We start from the raw sequence: 21,492 nt of genomic DNA, 5'->3' as shown, positions 1-21,492 counted from the left end.
CCCCACGATAACCTCTTCTTTCCAACTGCCATCTATCTGTCGAATGTGAGCTTGCAACAGAGTGAACCTACTGTGTTCGACCTCGTTTCAGATCTCACAAACCACTGTTCGATGCAAACCACGTTCGCTTACTGCTTCGCCTGTCTCATGCAGGAATCAGGCAAATCGGAGCCCTGTAGCAGTCTCCTCTCTGAGTTAGTCACTGGACTTATCCCTCTGTCATCACTAGATGCGGCCTCTGTCTACTCCGCTTTTCGTAGGCTCCTGGGTTTAGCTGAGGAGAGTGACTCGCACATGTACGACAGTAAAAACATTGTATACCTGTGGATGTGTTTTGGCCTCTTCAGTATGCTTCATAATTTTTCTTCATCTCTCCTTCCCGAGTTCCTTCGTCACGCCATCACCCGCTTGTCTGACTACCAAGAGGAAGCCTTTCCCTATCCTCTTGTTGCCCTACTTTTCCACCTGGGTCTGGCCCTAGCCAACATGCTTCCCACTGCAGATGAATACTCGGCTGCGCTGAGTGTTCTCTTCTTTCCGCCTGCTCTCACCGAGGATCTAAACTTTCGTTTCAACCCACCGTCATGGTTTCTCGAGGTCCTTCAATCCGTTCGAGTGGACAAATTCTCCGCTTCCTATCCGCCTACTCCTCTGTTTACTCGCCTCCTAGACACCTACGGATTCCGTACTCTAAAGGCGCTTTTCGCTGGTGGTGGCTTCCTGTGCAATACTAATGCACCTGATTCTCTCCGGTGGTTGCAGAGCCTGTGTTCTATCGCGAGACTTGAACGACCTATGGATGAGGAGTTTTGGTTGATGGTCGCCGGCCTGGGTATTAAGTTCTACCCTCCCAAACAAGATGCGGGCAAGGGGCTTGCCAGTTACTTGGTCGAGTGTCTGGCAGACGCAGTGAAACTGATGCCGCTAAGTAGCAAGCTGTGGCAACTCTACGCCCTAGTACTGAGGAACTGTGGCTTCAGTGAGGGGCATCGGGTGGCCTTGGTGAAGCGAGTCGCGGCGTTGGCGGTTGGCATGGAGGTGGTGGTGGAGGAGGTCTTTGCAACTGCTGGTGTGAGTTTACCTCCCGAGACTGCGATGGTGAAATCTCTGGCGTGTAAAGATTTGACAGACTGGTGGAATCAGTCCTTGTAGTGAGCTTCTGTACGTTTTTTGACTTACCGTTTTTCATTCATGCTCTTAATTACTTGTTCCTTTCCAGGAACCTCTCATTCGCCTCTTATTAGTTATTAATTTGTTGCAGTTCTTGTGTGGAAGGATAGACAGAGAGGGATAGGTGCTTGTGTGAGAGCAAAGTCGGGGTTTTATTCAGGTAAGTTTTTTATACGCCCCTCGTCAGCCCGCATCCTTCCCAGGAGGTGTCAAAAGAAGTGTCACTTGTTGCCAGAGGGGAGGCTCTATTTGATAGGTCTTATTGCTTGGTCTTTCAACTAGTTCTTCGCCTCTTCCTTCTTTTCCTAGTCTTTCTTTTCTTTCAATACCTCCATTTCGCTCAACTCCATGTGTATGCATGCATACGAGCTTGCGTACGTGCGCATATGTATACATAGATATATTTTTTATTTGTTAATAAAGTGTTTCATGCGCACGAATTGGTGAGAATTGTCATTTTTGCATTTTGAGAAATTGTTTCACTGGAACGAAGTATGATATGGAATTAGGGGGTGGTAAGTTTTTTAATCTCGTTTGTCTACAGAAGCGGTGATTCGTTTGAGGAGTTCTCTTTCACGACTAGCGAAAGCGCACTGGCTAGTTGTTATGGTCATCTCGAGGGACTGGAGCCTTCGAGCGAATGATCTGCGTAGCTCTTGCTCCCGCTGTCGACACGAATCCAATTCTGTTGTTTGTGCTATCAACTGCGCCTCTTGGCGTTGACTGTGCTCTCGCAGCTGGACCAGTTTTTCTTGACATGACTCCAACTAGAAGGGTCAAAGGAGGAGTAGCTTCCCAAATGCTTGCCTTTACTGTCACTGTGTGCAGTTGATTTACAGAAAGACATCAGTGTGTTGGAATTTATAATTAAAAGCAGCCTGATAATTCTTACTAGTTTAAGGTTCGTGGAGTCTACTTAATTGATAACAGTAGGGTGGTGTCTACCTGGGCAATATGAACAAACCGGGGGTGACAGTGGATTGCATGCCGCCCATATAAATAATACCTCTCAAAATGCGGGCAGAAGTTGGAATTGCAAACTCATCTACCTGCTAATTTAACCCAGATTCAGACCATCTCCCTTGATGAATGACTTGAATAGCAAATAAGGGCTACCTCCATGTTCTTGACTATCAGTTCCTGCTTTATTTTCTCTACTTCCGACTCCGCGCGTTGCATCTCCGTTTTGTGTTGAAGTCGGATCAGGGCTGTGTTGTCGCAGTGAATGCGAGAATGGATTACATCCCCACTGCTCATTGAAACCTTCCTCGTCATGCACTCATCGCACATCGAACGGAGCTTCGTCACTTCACCTGACAGACGCTCATTTTGTAGTTGGAGGGTTGATTTCTCCTGGTACCAATGGAAGATTCTCAATTAATCGAAGTCTTTTATCAAAGTAAGGGTGCATCATCCGATTGGCCTTAATTACCAGTTCCAAGTCTAGTTGGCACTTGAGGAGCTGCACAATCTTTGCGTTGGCTCTCTTTCGAGTGTGTGCGGACATTAGTCTGACAAGCTCGTTGGTGTCCTTCATAAGAACGCCCACCTTCCTCCTCAACGCGTTGATTTCTGCGTCCTTCAGTGAGCAGATCTCCAAGGCGACAAAAGTGTACTTCTTTAGGTTGAGGCACTCATCCACGTAAGATGAGGATCCCTCCTGACGCCCCTGGTTAAAATATAAATCAAAATTCGTATTCTGGTTTATTTACTGATTCATTTGAATAGTTTTTGTTAAAAGTGTCACCTTCCAAAAGGTAATCTGTAAACTATTAGCTCACGTGATCTCTAGGTTTCGAAAGAATGTCACAGAACACGGTAAAAGTTGTCAAAAGATAGTACAGTTGTTGTAGGCAACAACTATTGCCTTTTATCAACCCCTCTTCTTGATGCTTTAAGGTATTTAGGGAGCTAGAGGGGGATTATTACCGTGTTTAGAAACTATTTGAGGTCATGTTGAGTGTTGTCGAAAGCCTACCAAAGTGACGAGAGCTTTCAGTTTCTCCTCAAGGGCCTCACGTTTCCTGCATTCCTTTATGTATCTGTGTTTCCACAGGGCGACATTGCCCCACGCCACCTTGACTGATTCCTCCAATTTCTCGATTGTTGGATTCTGGCAAAGAAAAAAGTCGAGTCAGTTTTTTGGCATGGTTACCATCTTTGCACCTTGGTGCCCTGCTCCTGGGCGCACAATTAATATAAGGTTGTGTCCAAACATTTGGGTGCCGCATCATCTCCAGGGGGGATACGAGCGCCATATTACCACACAACTTATTTGTCGAGATTCATTCAAGCTAGTTCAAGGGTGACCGGTTTGTGAAATGACCTCGCAATTCGTATAAATCTGGCTTTTCACAAGCCTCGATGTGATGATTAGCGATGAAAATCCGCTAGAAAGTTTTGTTTGTAAAATTGGCCTGAGTGGAGAGTGCCAAAACGCGTGATCATGACTGACTGGAAAAATAGCTCATGGTGGTTGCTTAATAATGATGAAATGGACGCCAAAGTAGCGTACGCCGAGTGCTCTTCGCTCTCCACATTCCCACGTAATTTTTAAAAAAAAAGGTGTGGGAAGATTGACACTAAAGTCTGTAATGGTTTGGTTTTTGTTTAAATTTGCGACTCTGGTCATGTACACATTCTCTGTCCCTTCTGTGTGTCAACGATAAACCTTCTGCCATAGAGACAGGGACTATTACGACTTCGAAGAAGTCTCAGGGCATTGAATTTGTGGTAGCGGTAGGCAAACCCGATCCAAATGACTAATAATCCTACTTTCGTCGGCTATCTACCAAATGAAGACGTAGCAGAAGAAAGATCTCCGGTGTGGATGGGTAGAACTGTGAAGGTTCACCACAGAAGGTTTAAAACGGTAGCTGATTGTAGCGGATCCTCTAATTCACGTCTTACACAATAAGTGGAGATGCAGCAAAGTAGGTTTTTAGGGGGGTACAACTGACCTCAAGGAAGGGTCCACTGCACCTCCCTGATTGGCCTTGACTATGAAGACGAAATGATACACTGAACAATTGTCCATTGCCGCCTTAAGCTTCTTACTGGGAAAGAAATCGAGGTAATCAGTTAGTATCTGTAGTCCATGTCCGAAGCGAGTCTTTGGTGACAGCCTTTGTTAAGTTGAAGCGTCCCTTCCAGAATTGTTAACGAAATTTTAATGTTATTTGTGAGGACACCTTCAATACGATTCAGCCGGTGAAATCTTCGTGCAGTTTTTATTGCTGTACTGCAATGTAAACTGGAAGGCGCCACCTGCAGCTGGAAATGTCATGCACCTGAACAACTTCTACAGGCTCTTTAAGAAGGCGGATGGCATTGCGAGACAGATGAAGCGGTGAATGCTCTGTCACGATCGCATCAGATACAGTAACCGCGAACTGGCGAGGCAAGTGTACCGCAATATCCCTCACAGAGCAAGCCCGATGACTACACTTTGTCAGCTAAAGGTTCTTTGCGCCTTGAAGGGAAGAATGGAAGGTAATGTACGCGAGAGGCCAATTCATGAGAACTTGAGGAGTTATGGAGGTGACACTTGAGCGTTCATTTCGATGTCTCTTAGACAGTTCTCCTTTCGGAATAGTAAACTTGCATCTAGACAGGCATACCATCAGCGTTCAACTAAATCCGAAGGACTGGAGCAATAATATTGGTGTTTGTGTAGGAACTTTTACAAGAATTCTCGAAGTGGATTCAATAGTGCCCATTTTTAGGATCTGTCACTGATACTTACAAATGCTTTGAATTTTCATACGAAAGTTAGCAAATTGGTAGTCATACAGAGCACCGAATGAAGTAGATAGAAAGAAGGGAGCTTCCCACGGGGTCATGCAAAAAGTGTGCTACTGCCGTCAGTGACAATCGACATGAAGGTACGGATGGAGTATCTGCGACATTGCCTCGAAAATACCTCACCAAGAGGGTCCCTTCAAGATCACACTCCTCTATGTGGACTCCACCCCTCTTGTCATACATCTACTCAAATTTAATGAGGATGGACTAAAGGACTCAAAGCCAAAATGGCTGCCTACCTTCAGACCAGGAGAGTCATCCTACGTCTACTTCATTGTCTCAAGCCTAGCCAAATTGTTTGGGACACGATTGGGTACAATTGGATATTATAAACAGGTGAAAGCGTTATATTTGTGTATAATACATTGATTGTTTGCTTAACTCTCTGCTTTGGTAATGGGGCCACTTGGGGCCTCTGCTGTTGTACCCTTACCGGGCAGCCTGACCTTCGGGCCATGCCAGTAGCCACCAGACCTTCTGCCAATCGTCAACACATATTCTGCCCAAGCAGTATCTCCTTTCTTTTACTAGAAAAGTCTCGAGGCGCTATGGTTGGATGTTATACCTCAGCGGGAAGGCAGAAGTGCATGTGCAGTGGATGGGGAAATCGGCGTCGACCCAGTAAGGAGGGCAAAAACGATGTCCACCTTGGGTAATGCTCCACTTCTGTGTTCTGCAGGAATGCTAGTAATGACTGAAGCGACACTAGTCTTGAACCATCTGGGATAGTTTGTTAAGCAGCTGTCTATGGTGCCTGTATGAGGATGTCAATGAAGTGAACACACGACGCCTCCTCTTTCACCCCTCTTTTAGCTGGATAGGGTTCAGAGGGCTATGGCCGGGCAGGAGTGAAGTGAGAAAAAAGTGAAAAGGAAACGGATGTGAAACCTTATACCCAAAGAACTATGTTAAATTTTCTTCATTCTTTATATGACTATAATTTTAGGTCAGTGTTCCTAAGACTAGCCATGAACGTCCGTGGTGGCTAGCACATTTCCCCTTCCTCCATTATATTTCCCAAACAGGACATAACTCCAGATCCGGTGGAATTACGAAGAGGGTCAGTAACGCTGTGGTCGACTATCTTCTCAGTTGGACGAAAATTCGATGATCAGTACGGGTGGCACGTGGATGCTATTTTCTTACAGCACCGACTACGCTGTGATGACCAACGCGAAGAATTGACCAAGGGGCGCACCGGAGAGGAGGTCTATGTAATGATTTACTTGTATATTTAACTCTCAGTTTTAATGACGGGCCGCTTAGAGGCTCCACCTTTGCACCTCCACCGCACAGCCTAACCTCCGGACCATGCCAGTGATACCCATCCCTCAGACCAAATGTACGTCGACAGTACATATTGCATTCGAGTAGTGTGTCTTCCTTCTTCTTCAGGACAGCCTAGAGGCGCGATGGTAAATTTTATAAAATGTCTTGTTTGCCTTAATACAAATGAGGTAACAGAACTGCTAATTTGTTTTGGAAAATAAAGATGGGCCTCATGTGATACCGAAGTATCAAATTTAAGTACGGGAGTTTGTTTTATAGAGCTCATCTCTCAAAAGTTGATGAAAATATGTTTTGATTATATTTTTTAACCATAGGGAGCATAGTCCCGAATAAAATTGTATTTTATGAAGCTCGACCAACTTAAACTAATTTAGGTTGCTCTGAGATAAAATAATTAAAGTACTAGGATCTTGAAATGCAATAATCAGAAACAGTGTAGGAAATGTGATACTACTGTAAGCATAGCCAACCTACATGCCAATCCTTTCTTGAAATACCATGCTTAATTCATTGAAAAAAATTAGAGTGATTTGGGAAGCGGAAAGAGAGTAGTTTACATCCTGTTCTTAATTTACCTTCTTACCATCGTATGAATTACTGCGAGTAATAGAACTGCCACCCAGTGCAAATTAATCGCGTCTAATCAATAAATCATTGTGTGTTTTATTTGAATTCTGCACTTGTCAATAGTAAAGCACTGCGTATCAAGTTTTATTCATCTGTAAACCAGACAAAGGCAATTTTATCCTAGTGTCATTAGATCGCTCTCTAGCAAACTTCACACACGATATGCTGTGGGTGTGTTTCACGAAGCAACGGAGGATTCCGACTGTATCTGTGCTCCAAATCATAGTAATTCGAGTAATTTACGTTTATTCTTATAGAAAATTGTAGTCATTAATCTACAATAGTAGATTTAAGCTTTTTCCTCACGGCGTTGGGCGGCTCTGCTTATTGGATGAATTGAAATGCTTATGACGTCATTCCCCTAAATACAATTACAAAGCAGCGGCACCCATATTGTGATGCTTTAGTAGTTTGCCAAGACCTATGCTTTGCGCTTACACGCATCGGCTTGGTCTCTGGGCCATGCCAGTGGCCTCTCAGACCTTTTGTATACCAGTAACACATTTTTCTCAATAGTTCTACGTGTTCTTATAGCTTAGAGCAATACTACTTATCTAATCGTCAGGCGAGTAATAATTTTCCACAAATGGTCATTTTACGAGGTTTTACAGTACCTTCAGTAATTTTGCGATTTGCCATGTTCAAAAAACAAGTTCAAAATTTAAAAAATCTGCTTTTTTGCGCTGCTAACAGAAGATAGTCCTGCAGAGTAGAAATTCGTGGCCCCGTTTTCTATCAGTTAAAAAGGTTATGATTTCCGTTTTTTTGCACTGACCTCCGTTTTACATTTTAAAAAAGACTTCTCACACTGTGAGACCGACAAAATTAATAGCATGCAGGTTTGCTAAGAAAGCTACAGCATGCTAAGGCTTGGTATTTTTCTGTACAAAGTTGTGTCTAGTGACCGCGGCATAAACGCGCGCTACTTGATGGTGGTGGTTACTGTCGTCCTGCACATTGCGAATCCCAATGGACTATCTGCAAAATTGGGAACCCATAGAAACCTTTCTTGTAATGTACAAAAGAAGTAATCTGCCTAAATATACATTAGTCCAGATGATGTGTTTGGTTGCATAGCTGCATGGATTTCACAAATACCGTTGATAATAGGTTTCTCAGTCCTGTGCCTCGTGTTTTTTCATCGTGATTTGCACACGGTAAGGTTCTTGACATCAATCCCGATTTTCAGATTTTTTATGCAGTCGGGATGCTTGCAAATGAGGTGATATGCAAGGTTTCCAAGAAAATAATTCGGATTCCGCGTCCCCCCACCCATCGTAATGACTTATTTCTTTTTAATCCTTTTTTAGCGAAGTCTCTAGTTTCCTCATATGGAATGCCGTCTAATCACGCGACATTTATGTTCTTTATGATGGCCTATTTTTCTCTTTTTATAAAATACCGGCTTTCTCCGCGTCATTATTCCTTTTTTGCTCGACGCTTTATCGTTTCCCTTTTGTTTCTAATGTCAGTGATCACGTGCTATACAAGGTAGGAACCATGTAGTTGCTACGTTGCAAGAGTATATCTTGAGTTTCATTACGTCAACCAGGTTTGCGTTGGGGCTCTCGTCGGGTCGGTTCTGGGCTGTTTATGGTTTTACATTGTTCACGTCATATTGACCCCCCGTTTCCCTCGGATTGTTGAAAGGTAAATTAGTGCATGTATCACTTTGAGCACCCACCCTTTACCCTAATCGAGTTGCTTTACTTTTCAGCAAAATTGGAAGGGCGCTCATGTTGCAAGACTTCACCCATATTCCGAATATTTTAAAATTTGAATACAATGCTGTGAAGACGTTCCACTCTCAGTGAGTGTTCATAACTTCGCTTAGATGTAGTGTTTTTTAGTGGCTTTTTCTGTCATTTTGCATTCTTTACTCGAACATTGTTTGACCTTTCGTGCTACTCTTGTTTGTTGATTCTTCCCTGTATGGTGCAGAATCTGTTTGCTTGTAAACAATTTCAGATTGTTTGATCCAATTTCGAATTATCGTCCATGGCTTCGAGAATCGCTTTATTTTCTGCACCTATGCGCTGTTTTGTCGTAAATTAAATTAGAGTTTTCATTATTTCAGGTCGAGAACTAGCCGTAAAGGTTCATAGTGAGGTATTTTTTCCTTAAAGAATCCTATTTATACTAATGTACCCATTGATTTCTTCATTCTGACTCAGTTGAACAATTCCATGAAATTTGATGTTTTGCGTTCCTTTAGCTTCCACTTTTATGTGATTTCCCTTAAACCTGTTGAAATTTGCTTCACGGCAATGGCTATACAAAATATGATCTGTATTGTGTTGACCTTATTTATCCCATGGCTATGTTAACATCATTATCTGCAAACCCTACTGAAGAGTGCGCGTGGTGTTGGCATGTGTATTGTAACTCGGGCCCAATGGCTCAGCACCTTGACGCTTCTAATCTTGTTGCAGTTTGGCTGCATAACTGCACTCAGCACTGCAATATGTCCACCTTAGTTGATTAGCTAACCATGTTGCCTTAGGTCATGCAATTAGTGTGGATGCAACCGGTAGGCTACTGACGCCTGTCTTCGAAAGTCAGATGCAATTGAATGGTTGGTGCCACGTCGAATGTAGGGGGACGAACACTCATCGCCATCTTGGGTGCTGCGTTTACGGCTGTGAAATCTCAGGAATAAGCGCCCATCTCTGTTATAGAGATTCCGAGGCTATGGTGGTGCAATTCGAGTAGAGCAGCCATAACTTGTAGAGCAAAATGGGTTTGCTAAGTGCATGAGTTCTCGAGGGTCTCCGGATAAGTGCTCCTCCTGGTGTCCTTCCGGATGACGTGTGACTAGAGCCGATTTAAAGGCCTGCTGATTTAGCGCAGTTAAGGGCAGCTCACGTTCGCGAAAGTACGCCAAACTGGCTTTTCATGAGTCGGCTGTGACGGGCCTATGCTTCCTAGTCCAAAGTGTCGTGCAGATTTGACGCCCCCCAAATATGGTGAGGTGTAGCGTAGTTTGCTCCTTTGATACAAGAACTAAGTGAGTGATCCCCAATAGCATTGGAACCGTAACAACTACACCCCATGCCAAGGTTCGAAGTGTCTCTCAGTTTGGTTGCTCTAAGGTATTCACCTGTAGCAATTTCGATGTTCCTTCCTCTTGCCGTCTTAATATCCTCGGGTAGGAGAAACTGACTGGAGGGAAACGATGCAAATTATAACGATTTTTTGGTTTTTGCGGATAGTAAAGCCATAAAAAAAAGCCGGCTTACCTCCTTGAGGACCACTGGCGACTCGATCACGAGGTGAAGCCAGTCCGGCCTCTACCGTGGGGCAAATTGGGTCAGGTGGTCAGCAGTTGGTAACTTGGTGCCCAAGATGTGCATTAGTTTTTACAAAGCACTGGTAGATTGCTTGCTATGAGTTGGGATATTTGCAAATGTTTGGTCAATTATTATCCGATTTTTTAAAAAATCACAGTCAATAAACAATGCCCAACAAAATTTTGTCCCGTTTTAAGGTCAAAAATTTAAAAAATTTTACGACATTAGGTTTTAAAATAAAGCATATAAAGATCTAAGTAAATTATTACCTGAAAACTGCTTTGCATTAAAGATTACTAAGCAGCTACACTGAAGGTTCATTGGTTTTACGGGGGGTTGGTCTAGAGCCGTATGGGTCACTCGTTTTGCGGCGTCGGTGTGCTGCGTTTTCGTGTCTGGTTCTACGTATTTGTAATAGAACTTTTTAACAGGTGCACAACAGCTTCATTTAAAATCCTGAAATTTTTGTTCATTTTTTTGACGTTCTACACGTACTAAATTCTACGCGCAATCACGAGGATTAGTCATAGTTGGTTTGATTATTTGTCTTCCGTATTTTACATTTGAAGTGGCATTGCTTGCAACTCCTAGGATTCTAAGTTCTTTTAAGTGCTTTTTATCGGGTGTTTCGTGGGACTTGAGTTTTTGTATAGTCGCGAAATATTTTTCTTCAGGTTAGTAGCTACAGAGTTGTTTTTCGTTTAGTCGTTTAATAATATTAGTAATTGTTATAACTACTTTCAGTCAGTGGTCACTACTTCTCTACTAGTAAACACAAGTTTCTGATGCGTTATAAATTTTGTCTCAGATGCATGTTTTCATGTTCAATGTAATTAAGCTTTATTTTGATAATCCTTTCGGATAAAATTGTATTCCCGCTAATGTGTCTGATCTTGCTTATTTGTAGTTTTTATATGCAATGTTCTCTGGTGTGGACCTCCCCGATGAATCCTCACCCTTCCCCTTCGGTGATCTTGTTGGTGTTGTGGACGATGCAGACTTTAGTAAGTTTATCAGATCCTGGGCTTAATTTCCTCGTTAGATTTGGATCTTGGCCCACAGGATATGTTTCAAGACCCGAACGTTGATTTCTGCCTATTTGGCATGCCCGATGCGGTTCTACCCGAACCTACTGTCGATACTTCTGATAGCGACAGTGGTATTAGCAGTAAGTTTTGGGTACTGGAAGCATTCTTTTAAAATACGGCACTGATTCTATATTATTGCTTTTTCAGACCATGGTGACAAGCTCCAGTCGCTCCTTTGCGACATCAAGCAAGGTAGTTTTGACCTTCCCGACTTGGGTGCTTCGACTAGCGTACAACTCCCTCCAGTAACGGAGGTTGCTAGTATTACCGGCGCCGAAGCCACGGTCTGTAAGACCCTCTCCTCACAGCTGAAACGTCCAAGACCATTTGAACCACTTATCATTGGGTCTCGCGACCCCACCGCGCCATCCACCCCCGCCTCGCTCACTCGTACCTTCCCCCATGGCACTGCTCTTGTCAAACCTGAACTCTCTGGGTGCACTTGTACGTTTGCTAAGGATCTTAAAAGATCTCAGTCTTGTAGGAGCTTTATTGTGGAAGTCTTGGTATTGGTTAACTTCAAACTTACTGAGCAATTTAATTGCATCGCATTTCAGGCCCAAATCTAGCGGTACATGACGTTTTGTTTATTCAACTCTCTGGGCAACGTCACTGAGCTGGAGTTGTGCTGATCGATTGTTTTAAATAGATATTACGGCCCTAGATTTTTTTTGTTGTCGCTCCTGTAAATAGTATTTGGGGTCATAATCCCGATTTGGGGTGTTTATAACTATTTAAGCTGGATGTTTTTGTGGTTTTTTGTGTCCCTTACAGCTACCTTTCGCCAAATTCCAGCCTCGAACCACGTCTCGCCCAAAATCCCTCGTATACTTTCACGTGGGCAAAATGTGAGTTTCCCCTCTTTACCTAGGATTTTAACAAATGCTTCTGGAATTTGAGCGCATCATTTCAAGTTGAATGTATTGTGGCTTTGGGAATGTTCTTATTTCGGTAAATTAACTGGTTTTTTGATAAAATAGGGCATCGCAAAACCTGTAACTTTTGGGCATGTATGGTGAGGTCATAGAAACTGCATTTGTCTGACCCGCTTGAATTTTTCCGGTGGACTTCTAGCAAACACTGGTCAAAAGTAGAAGTGCGCCTTGAAGCCATATCTTCTAACCGTATCTTTTATTCGATGCACTAACAACGCAATGTCTTGCTTCATAGACGATGCATACCTACTTAGAACACTATTAGGGCAATCATTGCTTTTCATGATATATCCTGTGGCAGGTTCAACAGAGCATAGTGTATTTCACGCCTCTATAGAGCTTTCATTAGGCAGTGTGAATTCACCCTTTGGTAGGAGTGTGGGTTTTCTCGCTTAGTGTAGATTAAAGAAATGTTATGGGAATTTGGTCGTAATTCCTAGTTTTATCAGTATGATTTTTGCCTGTAACTGTTCACCTAGTACGAGTGTTGGCATACTATAAAAAGTGCCTTAAATATTAGAATTTCCAAGTCCAAATGCGTTGGAGATTCACAATTCTGTGTCACACCGAATATTTTTTGCTCTGATCTCTTGCAGGTTGTATTCTTACACAACCTGACTTTCACAGCCAATGTGTTTATCTATAGTAAAATATTGGCCAAGTAGCCCTCGTTTCTTAGGACATTTTGTGCAGTTTGCTCAACAATTACGTGGCAGGTCAGCTTTTGTTGCATAGGAGATACGTTTTTACGTTTTTTGTTCCAGTTATACATTTTCACACGATCCGCTACTGCAAACAAGGTAGGGATAAGTGCTGCAGTATGTAGGATTTTTGGGGTCTATGTGGTGAGTTCCCATGAAAGGAATATTCATTTGTCCCATTTCTTACTACCAGTTCAGGGATAATTCAATCATTTTACCCATACCATTCAAGTACTTATCTTCATGCTCTCCTACTGTATTCGACGCGCAAGCAGTTTGAACCTATTTAAGCAACCAACGCTCATTTTTAAAATATACTTTTTAAAAACAACTGATAATGCGCTAGAAAAAAAGGGCGTAAAATCCAAAGTTCCTTGTTGCGTTTAATGAGTCGTTTATGCTCTCACTCTAACAGGGCACTGGCAGAACCACGGCACCTTCGACGCGAGCAGCCTGTGGTCTCCAGCCTGGCGGCTACAACACTACTTCTTCCCGTGAACAGGAACACCACACTGCCCTGGTTCCCGCTGTGGTCAGCCTTCCAGTGATCGACGAGTTCACTTTCTCCAATTCCTTCCAGGTCATCTCACCCCCAACGGAGTCAGAGAGTTTTGAGAAGTTGGTCAAAAAGCAGGAGCGAATGATCAAAAATCGCCAGGCTGCTTGCCTTAGCCGGTTAAGGAAGAAGGAGGTACATCGCCATTCAACCCTCTCTTTCAGCCTTTCTTTCTTCTATTCTTCAGTGGTGTATCTTTTACAATATGGACGTTGATAAGTGCACTTAGTTAAAATAACCCATTGAAGAATGTGATGCCTATCGTTTCAAAGTATAAACCCTTCAAAAAAGAAATAAGTTTCTGGGAGAATATTGTAGAACGGCGCTATTTGTTCAGTCCAATGTGGTTAGGCTCTTTGCGACACCTGTACTCGTTACATGGATCAACTTTGCAGTGTGTACTCATGCATATGTGTGCATATATGATGCGTCTTTCCTTTTGGGTCACGTTTAGGACTCAGCTCTTGCTAATTTTGCTGCTGTGAATTACGTGGACTCATCTCACTTGACCCCTCTGTTGCGCGTTGATTCATGTGTCTAGGAGCTAAAATTGCGTGCGCACTTTGGATCTTCTTGTTCTGATCCACCGAGAATATTTTTTTCTTGGGGCTTAATGCCACCGCAAGTTTACCTACTAGTGGTCGGCATGCCACGCTCAACGTGGGCGTGATTTCAACCACCTCTAATGACTTATTTACCCTCTTTGTAGTATTTAGAACGTTTGGAGCATAGACTTGACCAACTACGACAGGAGAATGCTCATCTACGACAGGAGAATAATGAGTGGCGACATCGTTATGATCACCTTGAAAGGTGCCTTGGTGACTTGCAAGTGGGTATTCATTCGCAAACTGTCTATCCTGGGTGCAAGTTCCACTAATGGTCTCTCACTATTTTCACCCCAGGCGGAGTTCGCCAGCCTGCGTCGTTCATCTGACACAAGCGTAGGAGGAGTAGGGCTGTCACCGATTGCTTCTCCCTCCCCTCCACCCCCCGCCTGCTCCTCCTCCTCACCTTCACTCCCTCAGCATCACTCTCCGCCACTACTTCAACGACCCCTTTTGGCCTCCACCACGGCTTCTCAACTCGGCGGTGTGTTGTTTGGTTCTCCTGTTTTCACCGACATTGTTATCTAGAGCTTATCACATCTTATCGCAAGAGCACTACTGTAGGACTCGAAAATTGGCGTGTTCTCATTGAAGGCGCAAATTGTAACATTAATGGTGTTTCGACTTGTAAGAAAAGGAGAGCAGCGAAATTCGTTGGGGCCTAGCCTAGTAAAAAGAGGAACTATACACCGGACTGTTTTTCTTAAGCATTAATCTGGGTTAGTATTCATCTAATTTGTTCCCATCTTTAGCGTCACTAGAATTGGTTATGAGATGTTCTATTATTTACATTTTCCAATTGAAATGCCAGGGCTGTCAGGTTAGAGGAAAATGCGATAATGTTTCCGCTTTCGACCAGTTGAAATGGCCGCTAAGAAGTAACTCCGGTTTGGATACTTCGAACACTGGTTATCTAAAGGTGGCTACTACACGCGCCTTAAATTAGGGCAAACCAGAAGATTGACTATAATCTATCGCGAAACTTGAACAACCTATCGACTTTAGCATAGTCGGAAATATCGGCCAATTCTTTCCCATAACAAAAGAGGTCATCTTCAACCCTAAGCATTTGTAGGTATTTCCCATAATTGCAATCTGGCCTGTGCCCAATGAACCAATAGTCAAGTTATTACCGCCCAGTACTTTCTGTGGCAAACCTCTTTTGTGTTATCACGGTACTATTTGGGAAGTGTCTGAGATTTAGCTCATTTTCTGTATTGTGAGTGTGTGCTTAATATTTGGTTTACTGTGTAAGTGAATGTGGGTTACGTAAAATGAATGCAAAATCTCTATCTTTTAGAAGCTACAGAGCTCCTCTGACCGCTCTTATCTCCTCTTTCAATAGTCGTTAGCAAAGTGCCGCTTCTACGAAAGCAGGACGCTGAGCGAACAGTACTACAGAAGTCTGGTCATGGTGGTGATATTCTAGGCAGCAATCGCGTGATCGGTGGAGTGGGTTTGCCCCGCGGTGTGCGCAAAAAGGTCACCACCAGCCTCTTCGCAGTGGTCTGTCTCTTTCTCATGAACTTCTGCCTCACACCTCTCGGTCAACTGGGTGGCACTCTGACGACAACCTTCAGTGGATCCAAAAACTTGGGCGTCGTATCCTCCAATGGTTAGCTGGTGGTCATTAAATGCAAAATGTTTGTTTTCTAGTTGCATTTTGCCCCTGACCGATTGGTGTCACCTTTGCTGGCGTCATGCTGGATACAAGTAAGTCTGGAAGGCGGAATGGTAATGATAAAATCGTGAAAGCTGTTTGTGGCAACTGTTTTATGAGGCTGTGGTAGTGTAAGCCAAAAGTGCAATTACCTATGCAGCAAAGCAATAGGCTACTTTCCTGTGATGTCGTATAATTGGTACGGGGAAGTCTCTCCAGGCTTGTATGCGTATGGTAACGGGGTAGTTCCCACACGTCAAACCCCTTTCTTACCAGTTTGCACAAGTTTTAAGATGCAATCGCTCTCGCTTTGGTTGCTTTCACCTCATCACCCCCCGTAGTACGTAGCTCATCTTTCATCATGATTAAAATCATCTGCGGTGATGGAACCCCTCAAACCCTTTCCTATGTTTTCGCATAAAGTTGTCCTCAAAAGAAAATTTTAAAGGTAGTAAATAGCAGTGCTCCCCTGTCATGAACTGGGTCGCCAATTTTATGACTTGGAGTTTCTATGACCCAAGTTGTCTGGGTTCTACCGTGACCTCCAACCGGATAACTTATAGCTACACTTCAGAGAGGATACCCTTGCTGACTGGGACAATGAGTAAGCAAAGGAGGTACAGCTAACGTGTACGTCTCTGATAGCTATATAGCAGAGGGAATGTCGGAGACTGAGACCGTGACTGGGTGATTTCGACAGCGTGTATCTACAGCAACTGAATAACTGATATTCAAGCAGTTGTCGGTAGTACAGTTAGAGCACATCCCCACTGGATTTGGCGCAATCAGGCAGGATTGAGAGTACGGGCCTCTAGAATTTCCAGCGATTGGTCATTCTTTGGAACTTCTAGAAAGTTGAACGTGAATGCAGTCCTGGGGTTGCAGGTGGCGCCAACAACCCCAGACAGGCTGAAAACGAGGAATATTTTATTGCAGCTAACCGTATTTAGCTAGCCACTTCTGTCAATAAACTAATGACTTTCTAAGCTTTTTTGGCCTGACAAATAAAGTCCACTTTCAGTAGAATTAGTTTTCTTTGCCTGAATCAGGCATTTCCTTCGGGTTACAGGAAAGCAGTAATAGTTTCTCTTCAGTTTTTGACTTTGTTTGTATTTCAAGCTCAAATCGAAATTGTGTTCTGACTCGACGTAAACACGAAGCTGTAGAAAATAAACGTTGACATTTTTTATTAAAGCCTTATTCAGGGAATTTCATGTTGCAAAGTACAGATTGATTAATCGGTAGGTGAGTAACGCTGCCCATGGACTGTGCCAGTATTCTTGCAAAAATTCAAACTCCATTGTATAGCCAATCACCTTCTACTTTATTTAGACTACGATGGCATTTTCCCGAAGGTCCCACTTGGTGGAAGGATCCTTCTGTCCACCTCCTCGGTGCAAGACGTTGTGGGAGCTGTTCAGTCGTCGAAAAACCGAACGAGTGCTCCTCGTCTCGTTGGCAGTAGTGTCCGTTCGACGGTCAATACGGCATCCAACGAGGAAGGGGAGGTGGTAGGTGGTCAAAAAGTCAATTCGTCTTGTTGGTGTATTTTTTACAGGGGTCACTGTTAACTCAGAATATCGAACTAGTGCTCGGAAATCAGATGTGTGTCGCTTTAAAAAAGCCAATAATGCTTATCTTTCTCTTCCGGAGCCATGGATTTAGATTCATATCGAGCCACGACTTAGTCGCCCACTGCTTTTTCGCGGTTGCATGCTAATCGGATTTTACTCTTCACTTCAATGGCATTAACACAAAATACGCCGTCAAAGATGTTTGCAGTTTGTGAAGCAATTTCTTAATCTGATGATATGTATCTACCGCCCAGTGTATTTAACGTAGTTGGCTTTGCTGTTCCTCCTGTTTTTAAATAAGAAAACCAAGATTCTGATTAGGAAAGGTCATGGAAGTTCTATGATCAGGGAAATCCTGAAAGACGCTGAAAACGAAAGAGCTGTGTGATATAATGGTATCTAAACTTCAACTATTAGCCAATAGGTTACAGAACAACTTTGATTCTTGTTTTCTATTTTGTTCCACATTAATTCTATGTCTGCTGGTGCTTTGCATGCTACTTGAAGAGGGTAGTTCAACAAGATGGGCTGCATCCATGGGTTTCGTTAGAACCTTGCTTGTCATTTCAGCCTAATTTTGTCTTACACCTTAAGACTGCTTGAGAGGAGAAGCACAGTCCAATGCTGTAGTGTAATCCATTTATTTATGCTAGGCGACTAACCGTTACCGTTTACTTGGTACGAGACAGGCCAAGTGCGTGCAGCAGTGAGTCACTTGCTGCCTTTCATTCAAGTGCCGACGTGCTGTGAATAAACACCGCGAGACCTCTCTCTACATCCTTTCTCACTGTTTGCCTTTAATATCTAGTGTCAGGCTTAAATCCTGCAGCAGTTTAAATACCCCCTCTTAGTTCTTCCGCACATGAAATTCTCGGTCTCCCGTACCTAGTTTGACTAACATCTCTGCTACACCTTTTTGATTTGGCTTATTTTATAAATCCGAGCTTTGAGCAACTCTTTGTGAAATTCATTAGTTTTTTTTAGCTGTAAAATCCTTCACGAAAAGATTTATAACCTCTGCAGCAAATGGTGTGTCAATGGTTTGAGTGAGAAGGAAGGACCCTTCTGTCAGTTGATCATAGTTTTGCAGAAGAATCAGCCCTGTGTGGTACTTAAGGCAAGAACATGCCTAATGGTAAATAGTTGAAAGTAGTTGGAGTGAAAACGGTGTACGCATCTCAAAATAAACATGGACTAGCAGGGACAGCGTTAGACTGTTTCCGTTAGGCTGTTTCCGCCTAGGTAATACACTTGTGTGCAAATGTTAGGGTCAGTCGCCAACCGAGCACTGGCTCAGTATACTTTTTGGCCATAATTGGCCATCTTCCGCGCTCAATGATGTCTTAAAAACTGAAAATGCCTATCTCCTCGCTTCTCAAAGGTGTGGATAGTGTTTGATGAGATCGACAAGAGCATTGATTGGCCGGTCTTCGAGCGTCGAAAACGATTGGCGCACTATCGCCACGGTCAGGCCGAAGCCGAACCACCCCTCAAGTGGCACGTGACCAGGACCAATCGATTCGGTCGTGCCCAACGTCGACGACTGCATGTACGTGGGAAGAAATGTTAACTGTAGCTGTTTTTGTTATTGTGATGATGTTGGGTCTATTATCATTTTGTATTTTTTAATCTTACTCTAAATATACTGGCCGTGTGAATTGATTACCATACACTTGATGTTGAAAGATCGTTTACTTGCATTTCACTTCCGTAATTTTGTCGTCGTATTAGCTGCGCCTTGTTAGACAGACATATTTGTGCTTTTGTGGACATGTTGCAACAGGAATCTAGCTCCGTGCAGGCCACCATGACTATTTGTTTTAGCTAAAGTGCATGGTTGATTATAGTTTTTTTTTTAAATTCTTATCTGAGGTACGGAGGTATATGAGTATCCATGTAGGAGGTGAATGCTTGGACCTCTAACTTTACACCAGCCCAGAAAAGAACAATTTTTATATTGCAAGCTGTATTTATTTCCCCATGTAGTCCCCTACTCCAGTTGTATGCTTATCACAGCGTCCAACTAAACTTTCGGGAGCTTCGTTTTAGATTTGTCTCCATGACTAAACCATCCTAGGTCGACCTGTTTCACTTCGCCCTGGTACCTGGTAGGCACTAATTTTTAGAAATTTCACAGTTTTGTGGATGATTGTGTTGTGTTCACTGTTCCTGCAAGTATTGCACCCGCTGAATGTTCACAGGAATAAGTGCTATGGGTTGGGAAACCGCCAAGGCCAGGATCGTCACTGATAGATCCAATACACTCCTTAAAACCTTTAGCACTGCTTGTTGTGCCACCAGAGTAGTGTCCCTCTGATGTTTCAGTGGTAGTGATTCTGACGCCCTCGAATTTTGGATTAATTTGATTTTTGCTCTACCCAACGAAATATTTCCTCGACCATTCTCATGTTCTTTGCTGATATCGGTATTGTGGGTGACTTCGTGCCATCCATTGCTTTTTGGTGCTCATCGGAATCTACTTAACAAGCAGGTAGACTTTGAAATGTTTGAATTCGTATTTACCCTTCTCTGGATTGCACTCTACGGTGTATCTGGGAATGGAATTTCTTGATAGCTTAACCTGAAACGTAATTCTGTACAGTGTCAGATTGATCTCGTGTGTTATTTATTTTAGAAAGCCTATTTGGTCCGACCCTTGCAGGGCGAGAGTATGGCTGGTTGGAGTGAAGATAACCTTCCCGACTCGCTCTACCTGTTTGGTCGATCGACATCCTCCAATTTGACCATTTTTTTGCGCAATGAAGCGTTGGCACCTCATCTGTGTAAGCTATGCTTTTCTTTGTCTCCCACAGACAAGTAGTCTGGATTTGTGGCTAGTGGATGGAGGCAAGAGGGGATTCTCAATTCCCGGTTATGGTACTCCTTTTTGTTTGTAATCTCACAAGCACACGTGCACACTCATTTACATACACACCCACACCTTTGTTGACTTTCAAGAGCTTATTCGCGAATTTAGGTGGCCTTTTCAAACAATTTATCCGCTGCCTCACATGCTCACCTTCCTGGCCGCTAGCTCATGTATGCAGGTGTTTCTGAAATGCATTGCTCTGCTACGTTAAAAACACACTCCTCCTACTCCAATCAGCCGTCTGGTGGGGGAAACTTTTCGTCAAGGACTGCTTGATTGCTGACAGCCTTCTAATTTCCGCTCTGCTGTTTATCATGCATATAGAAGGTCGAATTCTTAACTAAGCTCATGGTTTTGGGATTTGATGGACTCCTAGCTTTACGTAGAAGATTACATAGTGCAAAGGACTTCTTAAAGTGTGGAAAAGGTTACTGAATTTGCGTACCCTAGCCACCATATTCAGATTCAAACAAGTGATTTTTGAACGGTATATCTTGCCGTTGACTTTGTTTTCTTTTTATCTTAAAATTGGCTCCCGTCCAGCATACGATTGTGTTCAAAATTATCCCAATTTCAAGGAATAAAAGCGGTACTCGAGTTTTCAAGTTTCACAGCTTCAGGATGAGCGGTTTTTGATGGTTATCAAGTTTTCTTTCATGGCATGAAGAGGAATCCGCTGTGCTGCAACCGGAACTTCATTTAGCGCTCATGTGGTTAATCTTGCTTTGTTACTATCATAACTGGTATGTTGACAATAACATTGGCGGTCAAAGCAATTAGAAGTTCACCAAAACTAGTCAACGTGTGTTGTACACTTGATGGTAAGACCCTAGGAAAGAAATCCACAAAAGGTGGTGAAGTTGATAATCAGAAGTAGAATTAGACCGAAGGGGGCCGAGGTCGGTAGAAGAAAAAAATGAGGTGTGTTTGTTTCTCTCTTTACGCCAAAACGCGTTCTTATCTCCTTTCCCTAGCATCAGAGGAGGCGAATGCTACTGACAAAAACCTCCGCCTCTGCAAGTTACAAGTCCAAATATCCAGTTTGAAGGATCTACGACGTCGACGGAAGGTGTGAGTCGCATTCTACCTGCCCCTCTCCCCATCGTCATTGAAACGCCTGCCTTCTCATTTATTTTTAAATGTCTACGGGATTGTATAGCCCTTTTCAAAAACCGTTCACCCACCACCCCCACTTTCCCTCGCTCACCCCTTGTGTGTGTGTGTGTATGTGTGTGTATGTATGTATGTATGTATGTATGTATGTATGTGTGTGTGTGTGTGTGTGTGTGTGTGTGTGTGTGTGTGTGTGTGTGTGTGTGT

General features: G+C 43.3%; 3 protein-coding genes across 3 annotated transcripts in view; 2 read left to right on the top strand and 1 right to left on the bottom strand. All coding sequences in view use genetic code 11, as the record gives it.

Annotated features, from left to right (window-relative positions):
• Window positions 1-1,152, top strand: part of EGR_04053 (hypothetical protein) — a gene marked incomplete at both ends in the record, with an annotated part of 3,324 nt that extends 2,172 nt beyond the window's left edge. Inside the window, one exon of the mRNA XM_024493302.1 lies at window positions 92-1,152. Coding sequence (XP_024352216.1) covers window positions 92-1,152 — 1,061 coding nt within the window. The remainder of the gene's footprint in view (window positions 1-91) is intronic.
• A 1,342-nt stretch (window positions 1,153-2,494) lies between these two features.
• On the bottom strand, window positions 2,495-3,388 carry EGR_04052 (hypothetical protein; the record flags this gene model as incomplete). Its single annotated transcript, XM_024493301.1, has 3 exons — window positions 2,495-2,839; window positions 3,149-3,283; window positions 3,326-3,388. 3 exons carry the CDS (start codon window positions 3,386-3,388, stop codon window positions 2,495-2,497), a joined length of 543 nt encoding a protein of 180 aa, XP_024352215.1.
• A 7,712-nt stretch (window positions 3,389-11,100) lies between these two features.
• On the top strand, window positions 11,101-21,247 carry EGR_04051 (putative basic-leucine zipper transcription factor D; the record flags this gene model as incomplete). Its single annotated transcript, XM_024493300.1, has 12 exons — window positions 11,101-11,185; window positions 11,224-11,349; window positions 11,417-11,713; window positions 12,044-12,117; window positions 13,321-13,596; window positions 14,171-14,293; window positions 14,367-14,553; window positions 15,415-15,684; window positions 17,062-17,240; window positions 18,685-18,852; window positions 19,939-20,086; window positions 21,147-21,247. The coding sequence occupies 12 exons, from the start codon at window positions 11,101-11,103 to the stop codon at window positions 21,245-21,247; spliced, it is 2,034 nt and encodes a 677-aa protein (XP_024352214.1).
• Window positions 21,248-21,492: the final 245 nt, after the last annotated feature.

Source organism: Echinococcus granulosus, assembly GCF_000524195.1.
Source record: "Echinococcus granulosus chromosome Unknown EG_S00024, whole genome shotgun sequence".
Lineage (NCBI taxonomy): Eukaryota > Metazoa > Platyhelminthes > Cestoda > Cyclophyllidea > Taeniidae > Echinococcus > Echinococcus granulosus.
Note: the sequence above shows the minus strand (reverse complement) of the source record. Positions and strands in the feature narration are given on the sequence as shown.